Genomic DNA, 19,111 nt, shown 5'->3' with positions numbered 1-19,111 from the left:
AGGAGCACTATTAGTTCTGTGCAGTGAAGCCATCTATTTGCCTAATACCTAACTGATTTCCAAAGTGTTTGTACAAACTGAATTTGTTCAAAGGGGTGGAGACTCTGGAGGTGGGGGAGCAGAGACTTTTGAGCTGGGTTGTAGTGTTTGCAGTGAAAAGAAGTCTCTGGCCAAGGGAAGGCGGTGAGCTGAGGACCAGCATGATTGTGGAGGCTTATGCCCCGAGGAAGCTTTTTTTTTTTTTAAAGATTTTATTTATTTGACAGAAACAGCAAGAGAGGGAACACAAGCAGGGGGAGTGGGAGAGGGAGAAGCAGGCTTCCTGCGGAGCAAGGAGCCCAGTTCGGGGCTCCATCCCAGGACCCTGGGATCATGACCTGAGCCGAAGGCAGATGCTTAACAACTGAGCCACCCAGGCGCTGCCCGCCCCCCCCAGCCCAGGAAGCTTTCATCTAGTGTTTGCATGCTTAAAAAATTAAGGTCCCATAGACCCTGCCAGTGGATTGTCTGCAATAGAATAGAGATTATGGACAGGCTCCAGTTGGGGAACCTATCAACCCCTTGGTAAGATTATGACACCTCTCCCTCTCCCCTCCCCCCATGTAAACAGGGAAATTAAGCATGGTTTTTGGTTTTTTTTTTTTCACTTCACTGCCTTCCTACATTTTTTTCTTCCTAGTTTCAAAAACAACTCTCCTTCAACAAGTTCTGTTTCCAAGGAAAATCTTAACCATTTGTCCCTTCTGGCGTACCCTCTTCCATTGAAATCCATGCAGAATAGACCAGGTACTCTATCTTTTTGTGTGTGAAGTCATAAAATCTAATATTGAATATGCGGCAGTGCTCAGAGGTATGATTCTTCCACAAGAGGCTCCCTCAGCCCTGCTGTGGTAAAAACCAAGTATAAATTGCCTCTAACAGGGTTTTCTAGCTAGAGTCGTAAGTATGTCTGTGCATCCCCTATGAATTATAATGCTTCCAGCTCTCTTGCTGCTCCTCTGCATTGCCTACCTTTTGGCTGTTTTGCTTGTCCTTAGGCCCTCCGTCTGAGTGCAGGCAGAGGAAGGAGAAAGAGAAGGGAATCCAAAATCGGTCCAGTCTGCACTTGCCTCGCAGCACTGAGAAGAAAACGGATTGGCACTGGACTGCGCACAAGGGCAGGGCGAGAAGGATGGTGGCCCCTCCTCCTCAGCCTGCTGTCCTAGTGGCCAGTGCCCCTCCCTGGGCTCCTGAAGAGCCCCCTGGGTTTCATTTCTGTAGAATTTCTCACTGTGTTGGGCAGCTTTTTCCCTTTAACTTACCTTAGTGAGGGTGGATATTGAGTGCTGATATTTAAGTTGGATTCTTTGAATTCATAGTGTGTTGCCGTCCCCAGATAGATCTTGTGCTTGAAACTGTTGGCCAGAGTAATATTTTGAGATCCTCTTGGATTCCTTTTATCCATGTGCTTATCTGTTCTCTAAAGTATAATTGAAAATCTGCTGTCATCAGATCCAAAAATGGGAGGAAGAATGCACCTAAACTGAGCTGTCAGACACTTGGCTGCCTAACCATACTTTCCGGATTATGGTGTGGAAAGTGCCATCGTTCTGTGTGCTCTCTCCTAATGGATGTTGTGTACTTGCTTCTGAGAACAATATAGAGACGTGCTTCGGCCCTAATCAATCTTCCCGAGCAGACTTGCCATTTTTCTGACCGTGTTCAGCCGGGGTCCTCTGAGAAGAAAGTGGGCCTTTCCCCTCAATGGGCAAAGAGCCAGTTTCCATTTCAAAATCTCTTAGAAAAAAAAAAAATCCAACAAGCCAGAGCCTGTGTTTATTGAAGGTTGGTCTAAAAGTCTCTCACACTGCATGCCCCACCAGCACCCGAGTGCTTCTATTTTAGAAGGATGTAAAGGTTTAATCACCCTGGTGGGGATTTAGACCCAGAGACTTCAGAGAAATCTTATTATTTCTAACTGCAGGCAAAGAGTATTAAGGCTCACTCTGGATCAGGGGCATGACATGTTCTATAAGTAATTTATCTTTAACAGGGGAAGGCCCTTACTAGAGTGTCTTAGAAACAGTGCCCTGATTGGGCCCTGGTTCCCTGTTCCTCCTTTCTCTTTCCCCCTCTCAGTCTCCTGTTTATTCTTTCCATCCCTACCCTTTCCTGGTTGGTGTGCCCAGTGTCGAAATGTCTGCCTCACAAATCTGCCCTTTAACATGGGGAGCCTCCCTTTAACCTGCTGGCCAGTGAGAGATAATAATGTTTTTGCAATAAATGACCTTATGCAGCAGCCCGGTGTAGACCTGTCAACTGCAGACTTCTGAATAGACCCTAACTGCATCCTCTCAAATAAGAGGATGCTCGGGGTTCCACAGGTACTCAGGTCTGTGTTCCTAGACCTGAAGTAATTTAGGGCCATCCTCAAAGCCATCCCCTGCCCTTGTTGTACCTCCACTGACGGCCTGTGAATCCCTGTGCACATCCACTCGGATGTCACTGAGCATATGATTTCATTTGCAGGGGCCCCTCCCAAGCCCACGCCCTTGCTTAGTTCCCTGGGTCTTGCCTTTCTGGTGGTGAGGCAGGAGGACATCACAGGTGGGATTCTGCTTATGGATTCATTGTTTTTGTTGGGAACTACAGTTTGACTGGTGGCAGATCTAAATCCATATCCTAATGAGCTTGGTTAAAGCAGGTTCTGCTATCCTCTTTTAATCTAGCCTGTCTGTCTGAGTTCCTTTCCACAGTTAATGATCTCCAATAATGGCTTTGCCTTTAGTTTTGCCTCCTGGGTCAAACAAATCAATAGTCCTCACAGATATTTAAAAACCCATCAGTGTAAAGCTCCTGGGTCGCCCCTGCCCCCCTTTTTTTCCCTTCTGGGTGAACTTATGTCTTGACCGGTATAGTGATATTTCCCTTATATCTCTTTTTCCCCAGAGATGGGCAGCAGTGAACCCCTTCCCATTGCAGAGGGTGACAAGAGGAAAAAGAAGAAACGGAAGGCCCGGACCACTGACTCCTTACCAGGGAAGTTTGAAGGTTGGTCACACGACTCCTCAGATCTGGGCCTGTGGCTCCCCGAGCATGGGAGGAGCATCCAGGTAGCCCATAGGTCTAGATCAGAGCATGCGTCATCTGAGAGTCAGCTTGTCCTTATCTGTGTGACAGAGATGAAAAGTGGGATGACAGAGCTCTCGGATGATGCACTCTGAATGGTTTCAGCACTTCACCAGGGCATAGAAAGACCAATCCGTCAGACTTGGGTATGGAGTGAGATTGCTTGGTGTAGTTCGGCCCTTTTCTGATGTGATCTTTGTCCCAGCTGTTCCTGAAGGAGCTGCTGAGAGGTAGAACCACTGTGTAAAAGGATGAGAGAACAGCAAGGGCCATGGCTCCAGATGAAAGTTAAATCTTCTAGAAACAGAAGAGATGACTCCTAGAGATCACAGCTACTTGTGGTGTATGCATTTGACTCCATTTTAAGAGCACATGCTGTGTTCAGGGGATACGGTGTTGGATCATCAAAGATTTTGAACACTGTGTGAGGCACAGGCTCAGTGCTGGTCCTGTCATCGCTGGGCACGCGATGGCATGAGGTGAATCATTATACACTTTTGCAAAGGACTGGAGGGTCAGTAGCTACTCCAGGAGTGATGTGCCCCCTTCACTTATTATGTTTCTTTTATTGTGAGACCTGAAATAGCCTCCCCTCATCGTCCCTCTTTCCAACGTGGCAGAAAGACTAGTGAATCGATTGTTTTATAGAGTAGTTCTAATAACAAGCCTTTTATGAATCAGGGATATTGGACTTCCGACGACCAACCTATCCTGACATGCACGAAAGGCTAATACCAATATATCCTTTGTGAGAGAAGCATGTCATTTAAAATACTTAGAAACAACAGTGTGCATGCTTATAAACAGCTGCAAGACCATGCCGTGTTGGACTGGAGAAGGTACTTAGTGTAGGGTTTGTCTATTTGTTTGTCTTTAACTTAAACAGTAGATATATGTGTAAAGGGGTGGGGTGGACAAAAGTCTCGAGGTTTTTAGAATAGTTTCCAAATCAACAGGTCTTGTTCTTTCTGTGAACACAAGAGTACTTCCCGTTATTTGAGGATGGCTTGTACAATTATAGGCCTTTCATGCTAGGAGTGATAAAATCTAATTTCATGCTTTAAAAGTGTTTTGCTCACCCTGTGGGTTTAAATGCTGGGCTGCCTCAAGAGGAAAAAACTGAAGAATGGAGGTCAAGGGATGAGGAGGTCAGCTCAGCAGAGGCCATGATGGAGCTGTGGCTTCCTTTGAAAGGGGCTCAAAGAGTCTGTGCTATTTGTGAGCTTGGGCAGGTCACCTAAATGTTCTTTCACCCCAGGCCTATTACTCTGTTAGAACCGCCCTGAGTCAGCATCCTAAAAACCTCAAGGTGTCTGTTTGCATCCTACTTCTGTCTCCTGTTTCCTGTCGGTGACTTCTGGAAACTTCTCAGAAACCTCCAGTGACTTCTGTGTGTGGTATACAATAAAACAGTGCTTCATTCCCCTTTGTATAACCAATGCCTAGCACAGCACTGGGCACAGAGCAGGTGCTCAACAAATAAGTAAATGAATGAATGATGTCCACTGAAATCACATTCCTTCTCTGAGGATCCCCTAGTTTCCCTACACAGATTTAACCTTTCCCTCCCCCTGTTTTTGTTTTTAACTGTGTCTTGTCCTTTTATGATAGTACTTACTAGTGCCTGGTTTATTCTGGAGTCACTTGTCTGCATGTCTGTCTTCCCCACTGGACTGTGGGGGAGGTCCCTCCCCTCAAAGGGCAGGGACTATATTTTATTCCTCACTCTGTCCCTATTATGAATTTAATATGTTGTGTGGCACATAGTAGGTACTCAGGAAGCATGGGCCAAATTGAAACTCTTTCACTGACCTCATCTTTAAAATGAGGAATAGGATGCCTTCGATGTGGTCTGGTTGTTGAGAAACTGAGTCCTGCGATGGCTGGGAGAGTTAATGGTCTTCCCTGTCACTGAGTGCTACAGAGTCCCTGTGTGTGCCCGTGCTGTCACACCAGGGAAGTGGAGTGACAGAAGCTCTTCCTTCCATCTGAGCTTGCAAAGGCATGACTCATCTTGTTATTCCTCTCACCCATTTTACCTCTAGATATGTACAAGCTGACCTCTGAATTGCTTGGAGAGGGAGCCTATGCCAAAGTTCAAGGTGCTGTGAGCCTGCAGAATGGCAAAGAGTATGCGGTCAAAGTGAGTGTCTCATCTGGATGCCAGACTTGACTTTACATGCAGTCAGTCCTAGCTGGGCCTAAGCCAGATACATTTCATATTCTGCAGTATGGTAACTCAGTAAAAATGAGGGCTCCAAAGCGGGACTCACTGGATTCAACTCTTTGTTTCTCTACTTACTTGCCAGGTAACATTAGGCAAGTTACTTAACACTCTGTCCTTTGGTTTCCGTCTCTGTAAAATGGGTGTAATTATGGAAACTATAGAGTATTGATGTGGGGATAGAATATGTGTAAAGTGCTTAGAACAATGCCTAGCTGCTGCTGCTTATTCTGAAAAATGGAGCAAACTTCAGGGAGTAGACAATCAGATTTGGAATTAGAAGGCCTACCCAAATCTCTGTTTTACCAGACTACTACTTGGGCAAGTCGCTGAACCTCCTTTAGCCTCAGTTCCCACATCTCTAAAATGAGGATAACAACACCCGGCCTTCCTGTCCCAACAGAGTGGTTATGAATGAAAATAAAAATGAACTGGAAGAAGTAGAAACACTACCAATTACACAATGCTATAAAGTAACACATGGTATCATCATAATGAGGACTGAGCACTCAGCTCTGGGGCAGGAGAGGTGGCTCCTTGCTACATGACCTTGTGGTGACTCACCCTACCCCTCGGTGCTTCCATTTGCCAGCTCTACATGGAAGAAGGGATGGATCTGGAGCATTGGTTCTCAAAGTGTGGTTCCTGCATGAGCAGTATCAGCATTGCCTGGGAGCTTGTCAGAAATACAAATTATCTGGCCCTATCCCAGACCTACTAAGTCAGAAACCAGGGGTGGACCCAGCAATATGATTTCAGCCAGGTCTCCAAGTGGTTCTGACATTTGCTGAAGTTCGGGAAGCCCTGATATAGGGCCGTTTTACATTCAGTGTGGATCAGAATCATCTGGAGAGCTAATAGCACAGAGACCCAGTTTTCTTGGTAGAGGATAGAGCCTGGGTCTTTGTATTTTTTACCCCATTACCCAGGTGATTCTTACACCCACAAGAGTTTGGGAACCACTGATCTAGAAACAAGGTCTCATTAAATCCAAGGGGGCAATTCAAATGTATTTCACATCATCCACCTGAGCCCTCAGGTCTAAGCGCTGCCTCATACAGGCAAACCCAGCCAAAGTGCCTCCTGAGAGAAGTGTTTCTTCCTTTGACCAACTGGCCGTAGTCCCAGCTGCGGGTTAATAAAGGGGAACACTTCTGCTAAGCCACATTTCCTTCTGTTGGAGTGTTGCTTCATATGGTAACAAAAGTACTACCTCAATTCCTTTTTGGAAACATCAGTATAAATTACAAGTAATTTTTTAAAAATATGCTTAAGTGTAGTAATAAGCCACAAATATGAGTTGATTTTCAAAGGTTTGGGGACATTTATGCATCCATCCAGACCTTTTTCTTCAAGGTTGGATCATAAAGAGGAAAACCTGGCCCTCTGTGCCCCTGGGCATCTTTGGTGCACTCAACCCTGGCTTGGTAATTCTTTGGTTTGAGCAGTTCGACCCACATCTCATGTCTCTCCTGTCCTTTGGAAGCTCCCTAGAGATGGGCTACTTCTCCCAGCATGGCCCCACAACATTGGGTTTTATTAGGGCTTCCCTATAGGCATCCTAATGATGAATCCTAGAGTCTCAGGGTTGAAATGGAGTTTCAGGATAATCTGGTCCTGAATTTCTTCCATAACTCCTCAAATAATTGTCCATGTTCTGCTCCCTAACCTCTGATAGCAGGAGCCCATTACTTCTGCAGAGAAAATAATACCATTGCTGAATAGCTTGCCTCCTAGAAGATTCTTCCTGACTTTGATCTGAAATGCTAGGTAAATGAGTGAGTTAAATAGCTTCTGTGCCCCAGCACTGCACCTCTCTGACTTCTTAGAATGTGGGCCCACTGTGGTTTACTAACAGATGTGGACTTGTATAGAAAATTGCATCTGATCATGGGTGTTTGTGCTATAACACACGGGAGTGGTTTGAAGTATTCTACACAGCGGTCTGGGAATGAAGGAGCAGGGTGTTACCATCTGTGCTGCCCACGCCATATGTGGGACCGTAAGGCAGAGCCAGCTCTGCAGAAGGCTTTCCCCCAGGCTCTACTCGCAATGATTTGGGGCTCTTGATGAGTCTGTGGAGATGTTCAGAGTTAGCCCATCCCTGCTTAAACCACCTGCTCATCTATTGGCTCACCCATGCCTTCAGTTCCTACTTGCCAAGCATCTTCAGGTATAGGTGGGAGAGACAGTGTCTCTAGGTTCCTTGAGAGAAACTGCATGGGACATAGACAGGGATAGGATAGCAAGGGCTTTGGAGGCAGCTCTGGCCTTGAATGCCAACCCTTTTACCACTTATCAGAGCTGTGGACAAAATGTTTGACCTCTTCCTGTCTTTTGGGATTGCGTTGTAAGAACTGAGACTGTATACCTGAATTACTGCCAAAGGGCACGTTCTCCGCAGAACTGCAGATGTAGAGTCTGAGCTGGGCCTTGGAGCTTTAGTTCCTCTCCACTGCATCCTCCAGTCCCCTTGCTCTTCCTCCAACCCTGGAAGACCCTTCAGTGGAGGTTGTAAATCTCACCCTTAAGACAGGAAGAGATGCCCTTGAGGTAGGACCTGGGTAGAGGTAGCTCTTTATCTTCTTGCTGGCTGCCTCAATGTCCCCATAGGCTTCCACAGTATTTGCTTGGCCAGAGTCAAAATAGGCCCCAGCCAGGCTGAAAGCCTTGGGCTGGTCTCTTGTGTTGCTGGTGGAGTCACGGTGCCTGTGTCACCAAGGCCTACTCCATGCTTGCGCTTGAAACTGGATATGGGCTGAATTGGGCCTTGCATTCTCCCAGAGGGCTCCTGCCGAGAGGTGTTTCAAGGTCAGGTGGGTATGACAGATTTTATTCTTTCCACAGATCATCGAAAAACAAGCAGGGCATAGCCGGAGTAGGGTATTTCGAGAGGTGGAGACCCTCTATCAGTGTCAAGGAAACAAGTGAGTACAGTCTTGGGTTACTTGCTGCTTCTCTTGGGAGGGTGTTTAGCTGTAGAAAAGGTCATTTCTCACCACCTCCTGACCCTAGCATTTAGCTCACATGCCTTGGCCACAACTGCAGAGGATTCCTTCTGTCTTTCCGTGTTTAAGAGAGAGGGGTTAGAGGAGACGTGGCAGGAGCCTTTGCTTCTGTTCAGGCTGAAGTACTGTAAATAACAACCCAGGCAAGCTGGAAGAGAGAGTGATCCGAACAAGGGGCTAGGAGAAGATGGGGTTCCTTCCTTCAAGTGCCCGTGCGATGAGGCTGACCAAGTGTCTCCCGGCACACACTGTGAGGGCTCAGCTTTCATGACTAGATGAGGACAATGAGAGCTAGCGTGAATACCGCCGTGTTCCATACCCAGCATGTTAGTGTGTGTGCGGCCGCCGCTCAGGCTCCAGGCTCCTGCCTAGGACTCTGCAGGCCAGCTGGGCCAAGGTGGTCTCCGGCCCCACCTCAGCCGGCTCACCACCAGCTCCAAATGAGTGCTTCTCCCGCGGTGGCTTTAAATCAGGGTCACCTCTAAGACTGCTTCCCCCTCTCTCTCCCTGCACAGCAGGGTCAGCAGGGAGCCAGCGGCCAGGTATTGATGGCTTTGTCATTAAGCTTGGAGGATGGGGGCTGCTGTTGATTTAACTCCAGGCGCTGCTTCTACAATCTTCTTTCAAATCAGGCCATTTTAGTCATCTTACTTGGACGCCTTCACACTAGTAAAAGCCTGGTGTCTCCCAAAGTGGTCAGCATTTTTTTATGAGGGACAGATTTTTATTTTCAGCCCTGCAGCTTCTGAGTTCAGCATTAGAGCCTCTACTTGGTTTATTTCGTTCTTTAAAAGAAAAAAAGCCCCCAACACCTCCAATATCCAGGCCGGCGGCTTCCCTCCTGAGTTCTGAGACGACCTTGTTGGCGGCGTGTGGTAATGCTCAGGCCGACAGAGAGTGCTCACCGGGGAAGGCCACAAGTGCTACGGCGGCCGGGAACGCGGCTGTTTCATTAAGCAGCGCTTAGCAGTTAGGGTCTAGCGGTGCCCACGTTAGGCCCCAAGTCTATTTGACAGATGTTTCCATTTTCTCCAGGCAATGTAAATACTGCCCTGTGATTTATGGGCAAGAGGGAGGGCAAGTAATTATTTGCTGCTTGCCTCCAGGACACACACCTACTATTCAGTGTTATTAGCCGCAATTGCTTCCAGTCGGCTGCAGATTTTATTCAGTTTAATGTGACCGGGACTTTTTTATAACTCTACCTAGTGGGTTTTAGGGTTGGGGTTTGACAGCACAGACTTGGTGAAAACACCAGAGACTGAACATTATGGAAAGATAAGGTGACCTGAGTCTTGCTAACACCATTGGCTACTTCTCAAACATGGGTCTTTAATAAGCATTCTGATTTCAGGTTGATTTCTGCCCTGCTACAGGGCATTGTATATTTTTTTCATTGTGTATTTGTAAGTGGGCTTTAATATATAATACCATTTCCCTTTTTTTCCCTTTCCTCCTGTTTTTTCCTATTTAAGGAACATTTTGGAGCTGATTGAGTTCTTTGAAGATGACACAAGGTTTTACTTGGTCTTTGAGAAATTGCAAGGAGGTGCTTAACTGTTGAGTATGTGTTTGGACTTCCGATTAAGACCCAGGGTGGTGATCATCCATCATGAATCCCAGAGACTTCTAAAATGAGTCAAGCTAATAAAAAGGATGAAGGACTTAAAACTGCCCTTGATTTGGGAGAAGGGAGGCCAGAGGGAAGGATGATAATTAGCATTTTGCAGAGCCTAGAATGTCACCTGTGTGGGCATTCTATAAATGCCTTCTCATTGTAATAGGACTCATATATAGATACATTTAGTCATCAATTTATCAATCCATTGTTTTGATGTGTTCACTATTTAATAATGGGGTGGAAACTCTTGCATACGTTGTGAAGTCCAGAAAGGCTCACCAGAGTAGAGGAGGGTCCCATGGCTTAGGAAGTAGACCCAGGATAGAGAGGAGGCCTGAGGATCTGTATCCTTCAGATGGAAAGATGCCACTCTTGACTGGCACCGCTACTGCCATCACCCACACACACAATCACTGGAACGTGTGTTCAAGTTGCTTTTCTGACATACAGAATGGGATAGAGCAGCCCTTGCCCTCACCATCACTCACCCAGCCCGAGGACAGATTTGCAGGGTGCAGGTTAGGGAGGATATCTGGAGCTGAGTGGGGGGCCATGTGGAGGGGTTTGGTGGTTAAGGGAGCATGCTCTAGACCCAGCAAAGCTGGATTTAAGTGTAGTTCCATCACTTACTAGTTGTGTGACCTTGGGCAAGTCACATAACCTTTCTAAACAGTGTTCTCATCTGTAAAATAGGGATCATGACAGCACTTACCTCTTTCAGTAGCTCTGAAGATGCAGTGAGATCATTCATGTGACATGCTTGGCACAGTGCCCTATGGGCACTAAGGGTCCAATAAATGTCAGCTATTAATATTATTAAAACAATTGGGTATGCCAAAGGCTATCTTAGAAGTAGGTAGCATATTACTGTCTATCTGCCCTTTTAACAAATTTGGAAGCAAGAGACTCACTACAGTAGAGCAGATATGAGACTAGCCAGGAGCCAGTTATCTGGGAATGTTCCCTAGCATGCTGGGATTCTTTCATTGTTTTATCGGGCAAGTGAAAGATCTTTTATCCCTTCCCTATGCCAAAAACCAGCAATAAGTAAATATGTGCCATTTTTTAAAAAGATTTATTTATTTATTTGAGAGAGAGAGAGCAGAGGGAGAGGAAGAGAGAGAGAATCTCAAGCAGACTCCATGCTGGGCACAGAGCTCCATCTCACAGCCCTGAGATCATGACCTGAGCCAAAATCAAGAGTCGGGTGCTCAACCGGCTGAGCCACCCAGGCGCCCCTGTGCCATTTTTTTTTAATCTTTAATCCCCCTGTGCCATTTTTAAGATGCAGAGATAACCCCTCCAGCCCAGAAATACTGACTTCCAGTCATGAGCACAGAGTGCATGGAACCAGGCCATGTGCTCATGCCTGTGCCATATGTTCATGCCCTTGCCCTGCTCAATACCACCAAGACATTACATTTAAAATGCTGGGAATCATCTGTAAATGTATTGCTTAGAGTGCAGCCCTGCTGAGGCCAGAGCCACTGCAGTAGGTAAGGAGACTGGTTGGCTCAGGGCAGCCCGTGTCCCCAGCAGTCAGACTACACATCCAGTTGAGGGGCAGTTCTATACAGGTTCTAAGGCCAGACTTACTGGGCTTAAGTCCTGATGCCTCCACTTACTGGTGTGTCATCTTGAGCAGGTTGCTTAGCCATTCTTGGCTTCAGGTTCCCCATCTATAAAACGGGGATAACTGTATTTTGTACAATTTGCACAGTTGTGGTAAGGCTAAGATAATCTATTTGAAGACTATTACATAGTGCCTGGCACATAGTAACTACTCAATAAATGTTAGCCATTGCCAACAAAAAATAATACTATTAATAATAAATAGGAAAGTCAGAGGGAAAGCACTTTTTCCCCTTTTTTCTAGACTTTCTAGACCTTTACATATCTGTTGAGGGTGTCGTGTTTCCTTTGAAGGCTTGTGCTCTTGTTTGGATCTGAGATCAGATGCAGAGGAAGAAGAGTTCCTGTGGAGAGGCCCCCCAACCTTATGTGGATTCACTTTTAGTTCTTTCCTATTTCAGAAGCCAGATCTGCCTCAATGGCATTAATATTTTTGGTCATGCAAATAGTTGTTTTCTATCCTTTCTGTGCTCATCATGGGCAGGTACAGAAGATGGCAGTCCAGTTCTGTTCAGTCCAGTTTTTTTTTAAGATTTTATTTATTTATTTGACACAGAGAGATAGAGAGCACAAGCAGGGGGAGCTGCAGGCAGAGGGAGAGGGAGAAGCAGGCTCCCCGCTGAGCAGGGAGCCCAATGCGGGACTCGATCCCAGTATCCTGGGATCACGACCTGAGCCAAAGGCAGATGCTTAACTGACTGAGCCACCCAGGCATCCCCATGTTCAGTCCAGTTTTGTGCTGGTACCTCCTCTGTGCCAGGTACCACACTTGGTGCTGGACATTTAGTGATGAATAAGGCTGTGTCCCTACCCCAAACTTGTGCAGACTTGACCTCTGAGAAGTTATACTTCCTAGAGCCCAAAAAGTCATACTGTGTGTCTCTTCTCCTCAGGCTCCATTCTGGCCCACATCCAGAAGCAGAAGCACTTCAATGAGCGGGAAGCCAGCCGAGTGGTACGGGATGTGGCCACTGCACTTGACTTCCTGCACACCAAAGGTGAACCAAGCCTTTGCCTCGGTGATTGGGTTGGACCGGCCAGCCTCTGGGCACCGAAGGGGAGGGGCAGATCAGGCAGAGAACTAAGCCAGGAGCTGGTGCAGCTCACAGCCCCACCCATGAGGGTAAGGGAGTGAGCCAGGATGGTGCTAGGCTTCGGATTTGGATGGCAGGCAGATGTGGCGCTATTAAGAAGGGTAGAGACACGGGAGAAAGAACGGGGGAAAAAAGAGTAAATTTCATGACGAATAAGATGTATGAGTGGGTGGGTATGGATGATCTCTTTTTCCTGTCCTAGAAGGATGCAAGCCTCATCATAATACTATTCTAGTATAAATATTTGGGTGTTTTCTAGTTTTTGTTTTTGTTTTTTTTAAGATTTTATATATTTATTTGACACAAGATAGCAAGAGAGGGAACACAAGCAGGGGGAATGGGAAAGGGAAAAGCAGGCTTCCCGCCGAGCAGGGAGCCCGATGCGGGGCTCGATCCCAGGACCCTGAGATCATGACCTGAGCTGAAGGCAGTCGCTTAACCAACTGAGCCACCCAGGCGCCCCTTCTAGTTTTTTTTTGTTTTTTTTTTTTTTTAACTCAGGACCCTGTGATTAAGATCTGAGCTGAGATCACTTAACCAATTAAGCCACCCAGGCACACCCTTCTAGTCTTTTAAAATATATCACCTGTATCTCTCTTTTCAAAATCAGCATGATAATATATATCTAGTTTTATATCTTGTTCACAATAAATGGAAAATGCATTTTTCTACTAATGTGGTTAAGTTTTGAGGTATCTGTTGAACATGATGGTAAATTGCAGGTTGCTGTTGTTGAATTACACTTCAGTTTACAGTCCCTTATCTAGGACTGATTGTTTAAGAACTTTTAGAGTGAATTAAATCTTTTTACAAATTGTTTTTGTATTTCCATAAATATGTCTGATGGTTACATTTTTAAAACGTGCCTAACAGCAGTGCCATGGAAAAACGAATTCTAGCGTTACCTTTTTACCAGCTATGTGCTCTCTCAGTAATGATGTCTTCCCGCAGAATTACGGTGAGAAGAGAGGTAATTATTTCATCAACAGTAGTTAAACGCTGTTCTGGTTAGCAGGCGGCACTATTCTCGCTCGCTTACGGAGCAGTGTGGGCCTGTGTCTGAATCGTACGTATAACACAGTTGGGGCACAGTGCCCGGCACATAGTAGTTCTGCAAGAGTGTTCCTTCCTCCACCCTGATCCACCGCCAGACAGAAAGCATTTTCATTCCTAATATTAATTCCCTTAAAATAAAGCCATCTGTCTGGTGACGGGAGAGGGTAGATTGAATAGTTGGTAACTTAGCTTCCCCTTTGTGGATATTGGCCGGCCACATAGGTTGTGAGAGCCCCAGACCACTTGTAGGCGCTCTGGGCACACGTCCCACCTTGTGCCAGTAGTGCAGTGCATGCTGGGGGCATGTGTGCAGGGAGTTCAGCCTCACTGGTCCTACCTCATTTCCTCCCATGGCTGAAGGGAGATCTCCACGCTGACAGTGGCCATGTTGGGCGCCTGACTGGCACGTGGGACACAAGTTCCTAGAAGGGGTGTCTGTACTTCCCCAGCATGATGAATAGCACTAGTTCTGTTTCTGAAAGCCAGGATGCATGTAGGTAACACCTGCTTGACAAAGATTTACAACTGTTCCCCGAGCTGCCTCTGCAGATTGCAAAACTGGGTCATGCTTTTTGCAAGACCCATACCTTAGAGGGGGGCAGAGGCGGTTTTATTTTTTATTTATTTATTTTGTAGAAGAAGGCACTAAAGGGAACAGAGTTGGTGTGGTATTAGGAGTTTTGAAGTGCTTGCTAACATCTAGCCAACCAGCTGCCCGTGTGACTTGAAGTTGGGATGAAAAACAATTTCTAGCTGAACTTGGCTGTTTTCTAAATAACTTCACACTGGGAAGATGGATTGGGCAGGAATGGGTCAGCCTGGAAACAAGTTCCACACTTTTAAATACGGGACATACTGTAGCTTAACCTCTGGGAAATGAAGCCAAGCAGCTCGATGGCCAGCGTGCTCACAGAGGCAGGCCCATTATTCCGACATGGCGCTCAGTTCTCAGGCTGGGGGACGACTGGGCCATTGGCACCTATTTGGAGAGCGAGGTTCCATGTGTGGCTCGTGATCCTTCTGTGGGAGCACTTGCTATAATGGAAAATATCTTTCACTTTTAGCGCAGCAAGCTGTAGCCTGACTCAATTTGTACAGCCTGGACTGAGTTGCTCTGGGTTCTCACTCAATTAGGTGACTGATGAAGTTACTTAGCCTGTTGGAGCTCAGGTTTTCCCTCCCTGGTGAAGTGCCTTGGGTGGGCTGGGCCTCCGCCTCCTAGCAGGAAATCGGAGGGCGGCCTGAGAAGTTGGTCATCAAGGGAGTTTTAGGAAAGCAGATTCCGCTTTTTCCTATGACTCCGTGAATCCTCTGCTACTTTCCAGTACTTCTGAGTACCAGCTGTTTGGCTCTTGCTCAACCTTCCAGCCCTTCTGTCTCTGCATTGTGCATTCTGCAGAAGGAAAGAGAGATGGAGTTTCTGTGTCCACCACGCCCTATGAGTTGGTTCTCTGTCCCTGTCTTTGGTCAGAAGGTGGTTTTTCCCCACGTGCCTTCTTGGCCAGGTCAGCAGCTTTTAACCCCTCATGGAGTAAGCTGCTGTCTGCATCTCCTTCAGGAAGTCTGGTCAAAATGCAGAGTTGGGAGGTGTCTCTTAAGAACGGTACCCTCAAGCTAAAGCAGTCCTTGCTGTGCTTCCGACAGGACTGTCTTGGACCTGCAGAGCAGGTGAGAAGGAGATTGGACAAGCTTTGGAAGATTTGTTAACTAACACTTGGTCCTCTGAACATGCAGGGAGTCCCACCTAGGGAATCATTTTTTTCTATAAGTCGGCCACACAAGAAGAAATGAGGTAGAGCAGCTTCAGCCCCCTGAGATGCTCTTAAACAAGGCAATGATTATTTCTGCATTGCGGTTCCAAGCATGGCCATTTGCAGGGCTCTTTGCTCTGCTTCATATTAGGCTTCTTATTCTTGGTTGTCACTGCAGTGCTGAGAGGTAGGCTAGCTGGGATTCATTTAGCCCCCTTCTTATCCCTGCCCGACTTCTAAAGCTTCGGCTTCAAAAGAACTTGCAGAATCAACTGTGCTTTTGGTTCGTCTCTGGTTACTTCTGCCTCCTGCAGCTCGTTGATTTTTTTAATGTACCATAATTGGAAATTAATCTGCGAACAACAGCATTTGGAAAAAATTAATTGTGTGTGGAATGTTTGATAATTATGTGCATATGTTAACCATTTCTTTGCTCTTTGTCATTTCAGGCATCGCTCATCGCGATCTGAAGCCGGAAAATATACTGTGTGAGTCTCCAGAAAAGGTACTTAGGGCTGACTTGTTGGGGGTCACAGTTTACACTGAAGTGGGGAAGCCACCTCTATTTTCAGTTGGGTTGTTAGCAGTTCTCTCGGCCTCAGGTACCAACCTGCACTGATTACTATGGACACATGAGAATGTTAGACCGAAGGTGTAGTGTTTCTGCATTCTAAATCGGGTTAATCCCTGTCTCTTCTTTGCTGTTTATCAACAGTGTGATTGGCTTACACCTGAGAGTTTGTAAAATTCTGCACGAAATGAATGTTTTCTAGCCCAGTGCACCTGTCTTTAGAGCAGCTGGTGTGAGTCATAAACAACTGAATCTTCTGTGAAGCAAATCTTTGCCTAGAAAGGATGTTTATGCTATGGTATATGCCGGCTAGTGCCCACCACTTGAAGTACTAATTAGGAAGCAAGTTCCTGAAAAGGGTTTCCATTTCCATTTTTATTTCTAAAGGTGCCCTTAAATTAAAAAGCAAACATGTAGATTAGGTGTTGAACAGATGCATCCTATTTGAAACTTTACCTTAACCTACCAGTAAATGGAAGTGTTTGCACTTCCATAAGCATGTAAGAATTTGACAAATTCTCTGTTTGTTTGGAGGGATTGAGGCCCTGATGGTTTTGCTGGCACACATTCATGACTCTCTGTGTATGTATACGGGTGCGTATGTATGAACACACATTGTCGGTCTGAACTAAGGGATAGCCCATAAACAGAAACAGCTGCAAGAGAATGTGGTGAGTGTAAGCTGCTCCTTACAGCTCTTTTGTGGGGAGTAGTAATACATTACCTCAAATAAGATCTTGTGATTTCCTGTCAGTGGCTCTGGCATAAGACTTTATAATTTGTCACCATTATCATTATAATTATAGTTAACATTTCTTGGGTGCTTACATTGTGCCAGGCACTTATACTTATTAAGTATTTGTAAACTCTCACGAGGTAGGTACTATTACTATTCTCATTGTATGGATGATGAAACTGAAGCTCAGATAGATTAAGAAGCCTGCCCAAAGTCACTCAGCTGGTAAGTAGTAGGGTATATAGATTAAAACTAAGGTAGTCAGTCTGACCCCAGAACTCCACAGACACTCTGATCTACTCTCTTGCCTCCGGTTCACAATATGCTTTCATGGCTTTTGTCCTTTCATTTGATCTTAATGGTTCAGGATTACTGCCCCTTTTCTATGGTTGAAAAACTAAAACTAAGAGCAACCCAAGCATCAAAAGACATTATCCAGAAAATAAAAAGATAAGCCGAGAATGGGAGAAAATATTTGCAAAGCATATATATGATAAGGGTTTAATATCCAAAATATAAAGAACTTCTAAAACTCAACATCAAAAAGACAACCCAATTTTAAAAGTGGGCAAAGAACTTGAATAGACATTTCCCCCAAAAAAGTACACAGATGGCCAATAGCGTATGAAAAGATGCTCAACATCCTTGGTCATTAGGGAAATATTGATCAAAACCACCATTAGGGACACCTGAGCGACTCAGTTGGTTAAGCATCTGCCTTCAGCTCAGGTCATGATGCCAGAGTCCTGGGATCAGGCCCCACATGGGGCTCCCTGCTCAGTGGGAGTCTGCTTCTCCTTCTCCCTCTGCTCCTCCTCCTGCTCATGCTCCCTCTCTCTCTCTCAAATAAATAAATAAAATCTTAAAAAAAAAAAAAAACATAGACACCACCTCACAGCTGCTAGGATGGTTAGAATTTTAAAAAGAAGAAAAAAACAGAGAAGAGCAAATGCTGATGAGGCTGTGGAGAAATTGGAACCCATGGAATGGTGTGGCCTCAGTGGAAAGCAGCGTGGCAGTTCCTCACCAAGCTAAACAGGATTACCACACCACTCAGCAGTTCCACACCTATGTATATACCCAAAAGAATTGAATACAGAGGTTTGAACTTGAACATCAGTGTTCATTGGAGCATTATTCACAACAGCCAAAGCTGGAAACAACCCAAGTGTCCATCAGTAGGTAAATGGATAAAACAAAATGTGGTCCCTCCATACAATGGAATATTGTTCAGCCCCCCAACAGTAGAAGTTCTGATACACACTACACCATTGGACGAACCTTGAAAGCAGTATGCTAAGTGAAGTAAGCCAGACACAAAAAAGACAGATATTGTGCAATTCCAGCTAATGAAACATCTGAAATAGCCACATTCATACAGACAGAAAGTAGATGAGGTATTTACTGGGGAGAAGGGGGAATAGGGAGTTTCTACCTGATGGTTTCTGTTGGGGATGATGGAAAAGTTTTGGAAACAGATCCTGGAGATGGTTGTACAACAGTGTGGCCATAATTAGTGCCACTGAATTATACATTCAAAAATGGCTCAAGTGGATTATTTTATTTTATATATGTTTTATCACAATAAAAAAAAAGAGGTTAAGTGACAAAGAAGGGTATAAGAGAGGAGGAGGAAGGGAGGGGAGAGGAAAGAAAGGAAGGGAGGAAGGAAAGTTGAGAGACTTTCGGCTTCCCCAGCAGGTCAGTGGCTGAGCTGGGACTCCTACAACCAGCCTGAGAGGCTCACTGTGCTGCTTCCACCACGCAGGCCATTCTGCATGCACTCGAGGTGCCCTCCTGGTCAGCTCCAGAGATGACTCACGCTGTCTGTGGTTTCAGGGGCAACATCCAGTTTGGGTGACCAGCCCTCCCAGTTTGCTCGGGCCTGAGGGGTTTCCCAGGATACACAGCTTTCAGTACTGCAACCAACAAAGTCCCAAGCAAGCAAAGATGAATTGGTCATCCCAAGCCACCTGAGGTGGTACCCTCCACTGAATGGGCTGCAAAGAGTCTTTCAGGAATACATATTTACTTCTCTGATTCTGCAGACTACACCATCATTTGTCATTTGTGGGCAAGAGTTCCTTCTGTAGGTCTGCTACTCGTTTTACTAAGTGCACAGCAGCCTGCCACCACATAGCATGCACATTTTCTCTTAGGAAGTGAGGAAAGAGTGTGGGGCAGAAGACACCTTAGGATAAATTCTCAGGTGATTTCTAGAAATCAGGTGATTTCTAACCCAAGACGAATAAACATGACGTGACAGAAAAAGCTGGACTTTGGCATGGCAGCCATAGAGAGAGAAAGAGT

The 19,111-nt window shown here is 45.8% G+C and overlaps 1 protein-coding gene across 8 annotated transcripts in view; it reads left to right on the top strand.

The window, feature by feature from the left end:
- The window catches only part of MKNK1 (MAPK interacting serine/threonine kinase 1), a 53,869-nt gene that overhangs the window by 27,879 nt on the left and 6,879 nt on the right, over positions 1 to 19,111 (top strand). For 5 of the 8 annotated variants that reach the window (XM_027604334.2, XM_027604315.2, XM_027604308.2 and 2 more), the window contains exons 4-10: positions 680 to 786; positions 2,929 to 3,030; positions 5,154 to 5,251; positions 8,180 to 8,259; positions 9,816 to 9,889; positions 12,487 to 12,591; positions 15,944 to 15,999. In XM_027604334.2, the coding sequence (XP_027460135.2) occupies positions 771 to 786; positions 2,929 to 3,030; positions 5,154 to 5,251; positions 8,180 to 8,259; positions 9,816 to 9,889; positions 12,487 to 12,591; positions 15,944 to 15,999 (531 nt within the window). In that variant the 5' untranslated portion in view covers positions 680 to 770. The remainder of the gene's footprint in view (positions 1 to 679; positions 787 to 2,928; positions 3,031 to 5,153; positions 5,252 to 8,179; positions 8,260 to 9,815; positions 9,890 to 12,486; positions 12,592 to 15,943; positions 16,000 to 19,111) is intronic. The other 3 variants (XM_027604351.2, XM_027604359.2, XM_027604343.2) reach the window with 1 other exon arrangement.

This window comes from Zalophus californianus, chromosome 4 (assembly GCF_009762305.2).
Source record: "Zalophus californianus isolate mZalCal1 chromosome 4, mZalCal1.pri.v2, whole genome shotgun sequence".
In the NCBI taxonomy this organism is placed as follows: Eukaryota; Metazoa; Chordata; class Mammalia; order Carnivora; family Otariidae; genus Zalophus; species Zalophus californianus.
The sequence above is the reverse complement of the archived record's forward strand: the minus strand, read 5'-3'. Positions and strand labels throughout refer to the sequence as shown.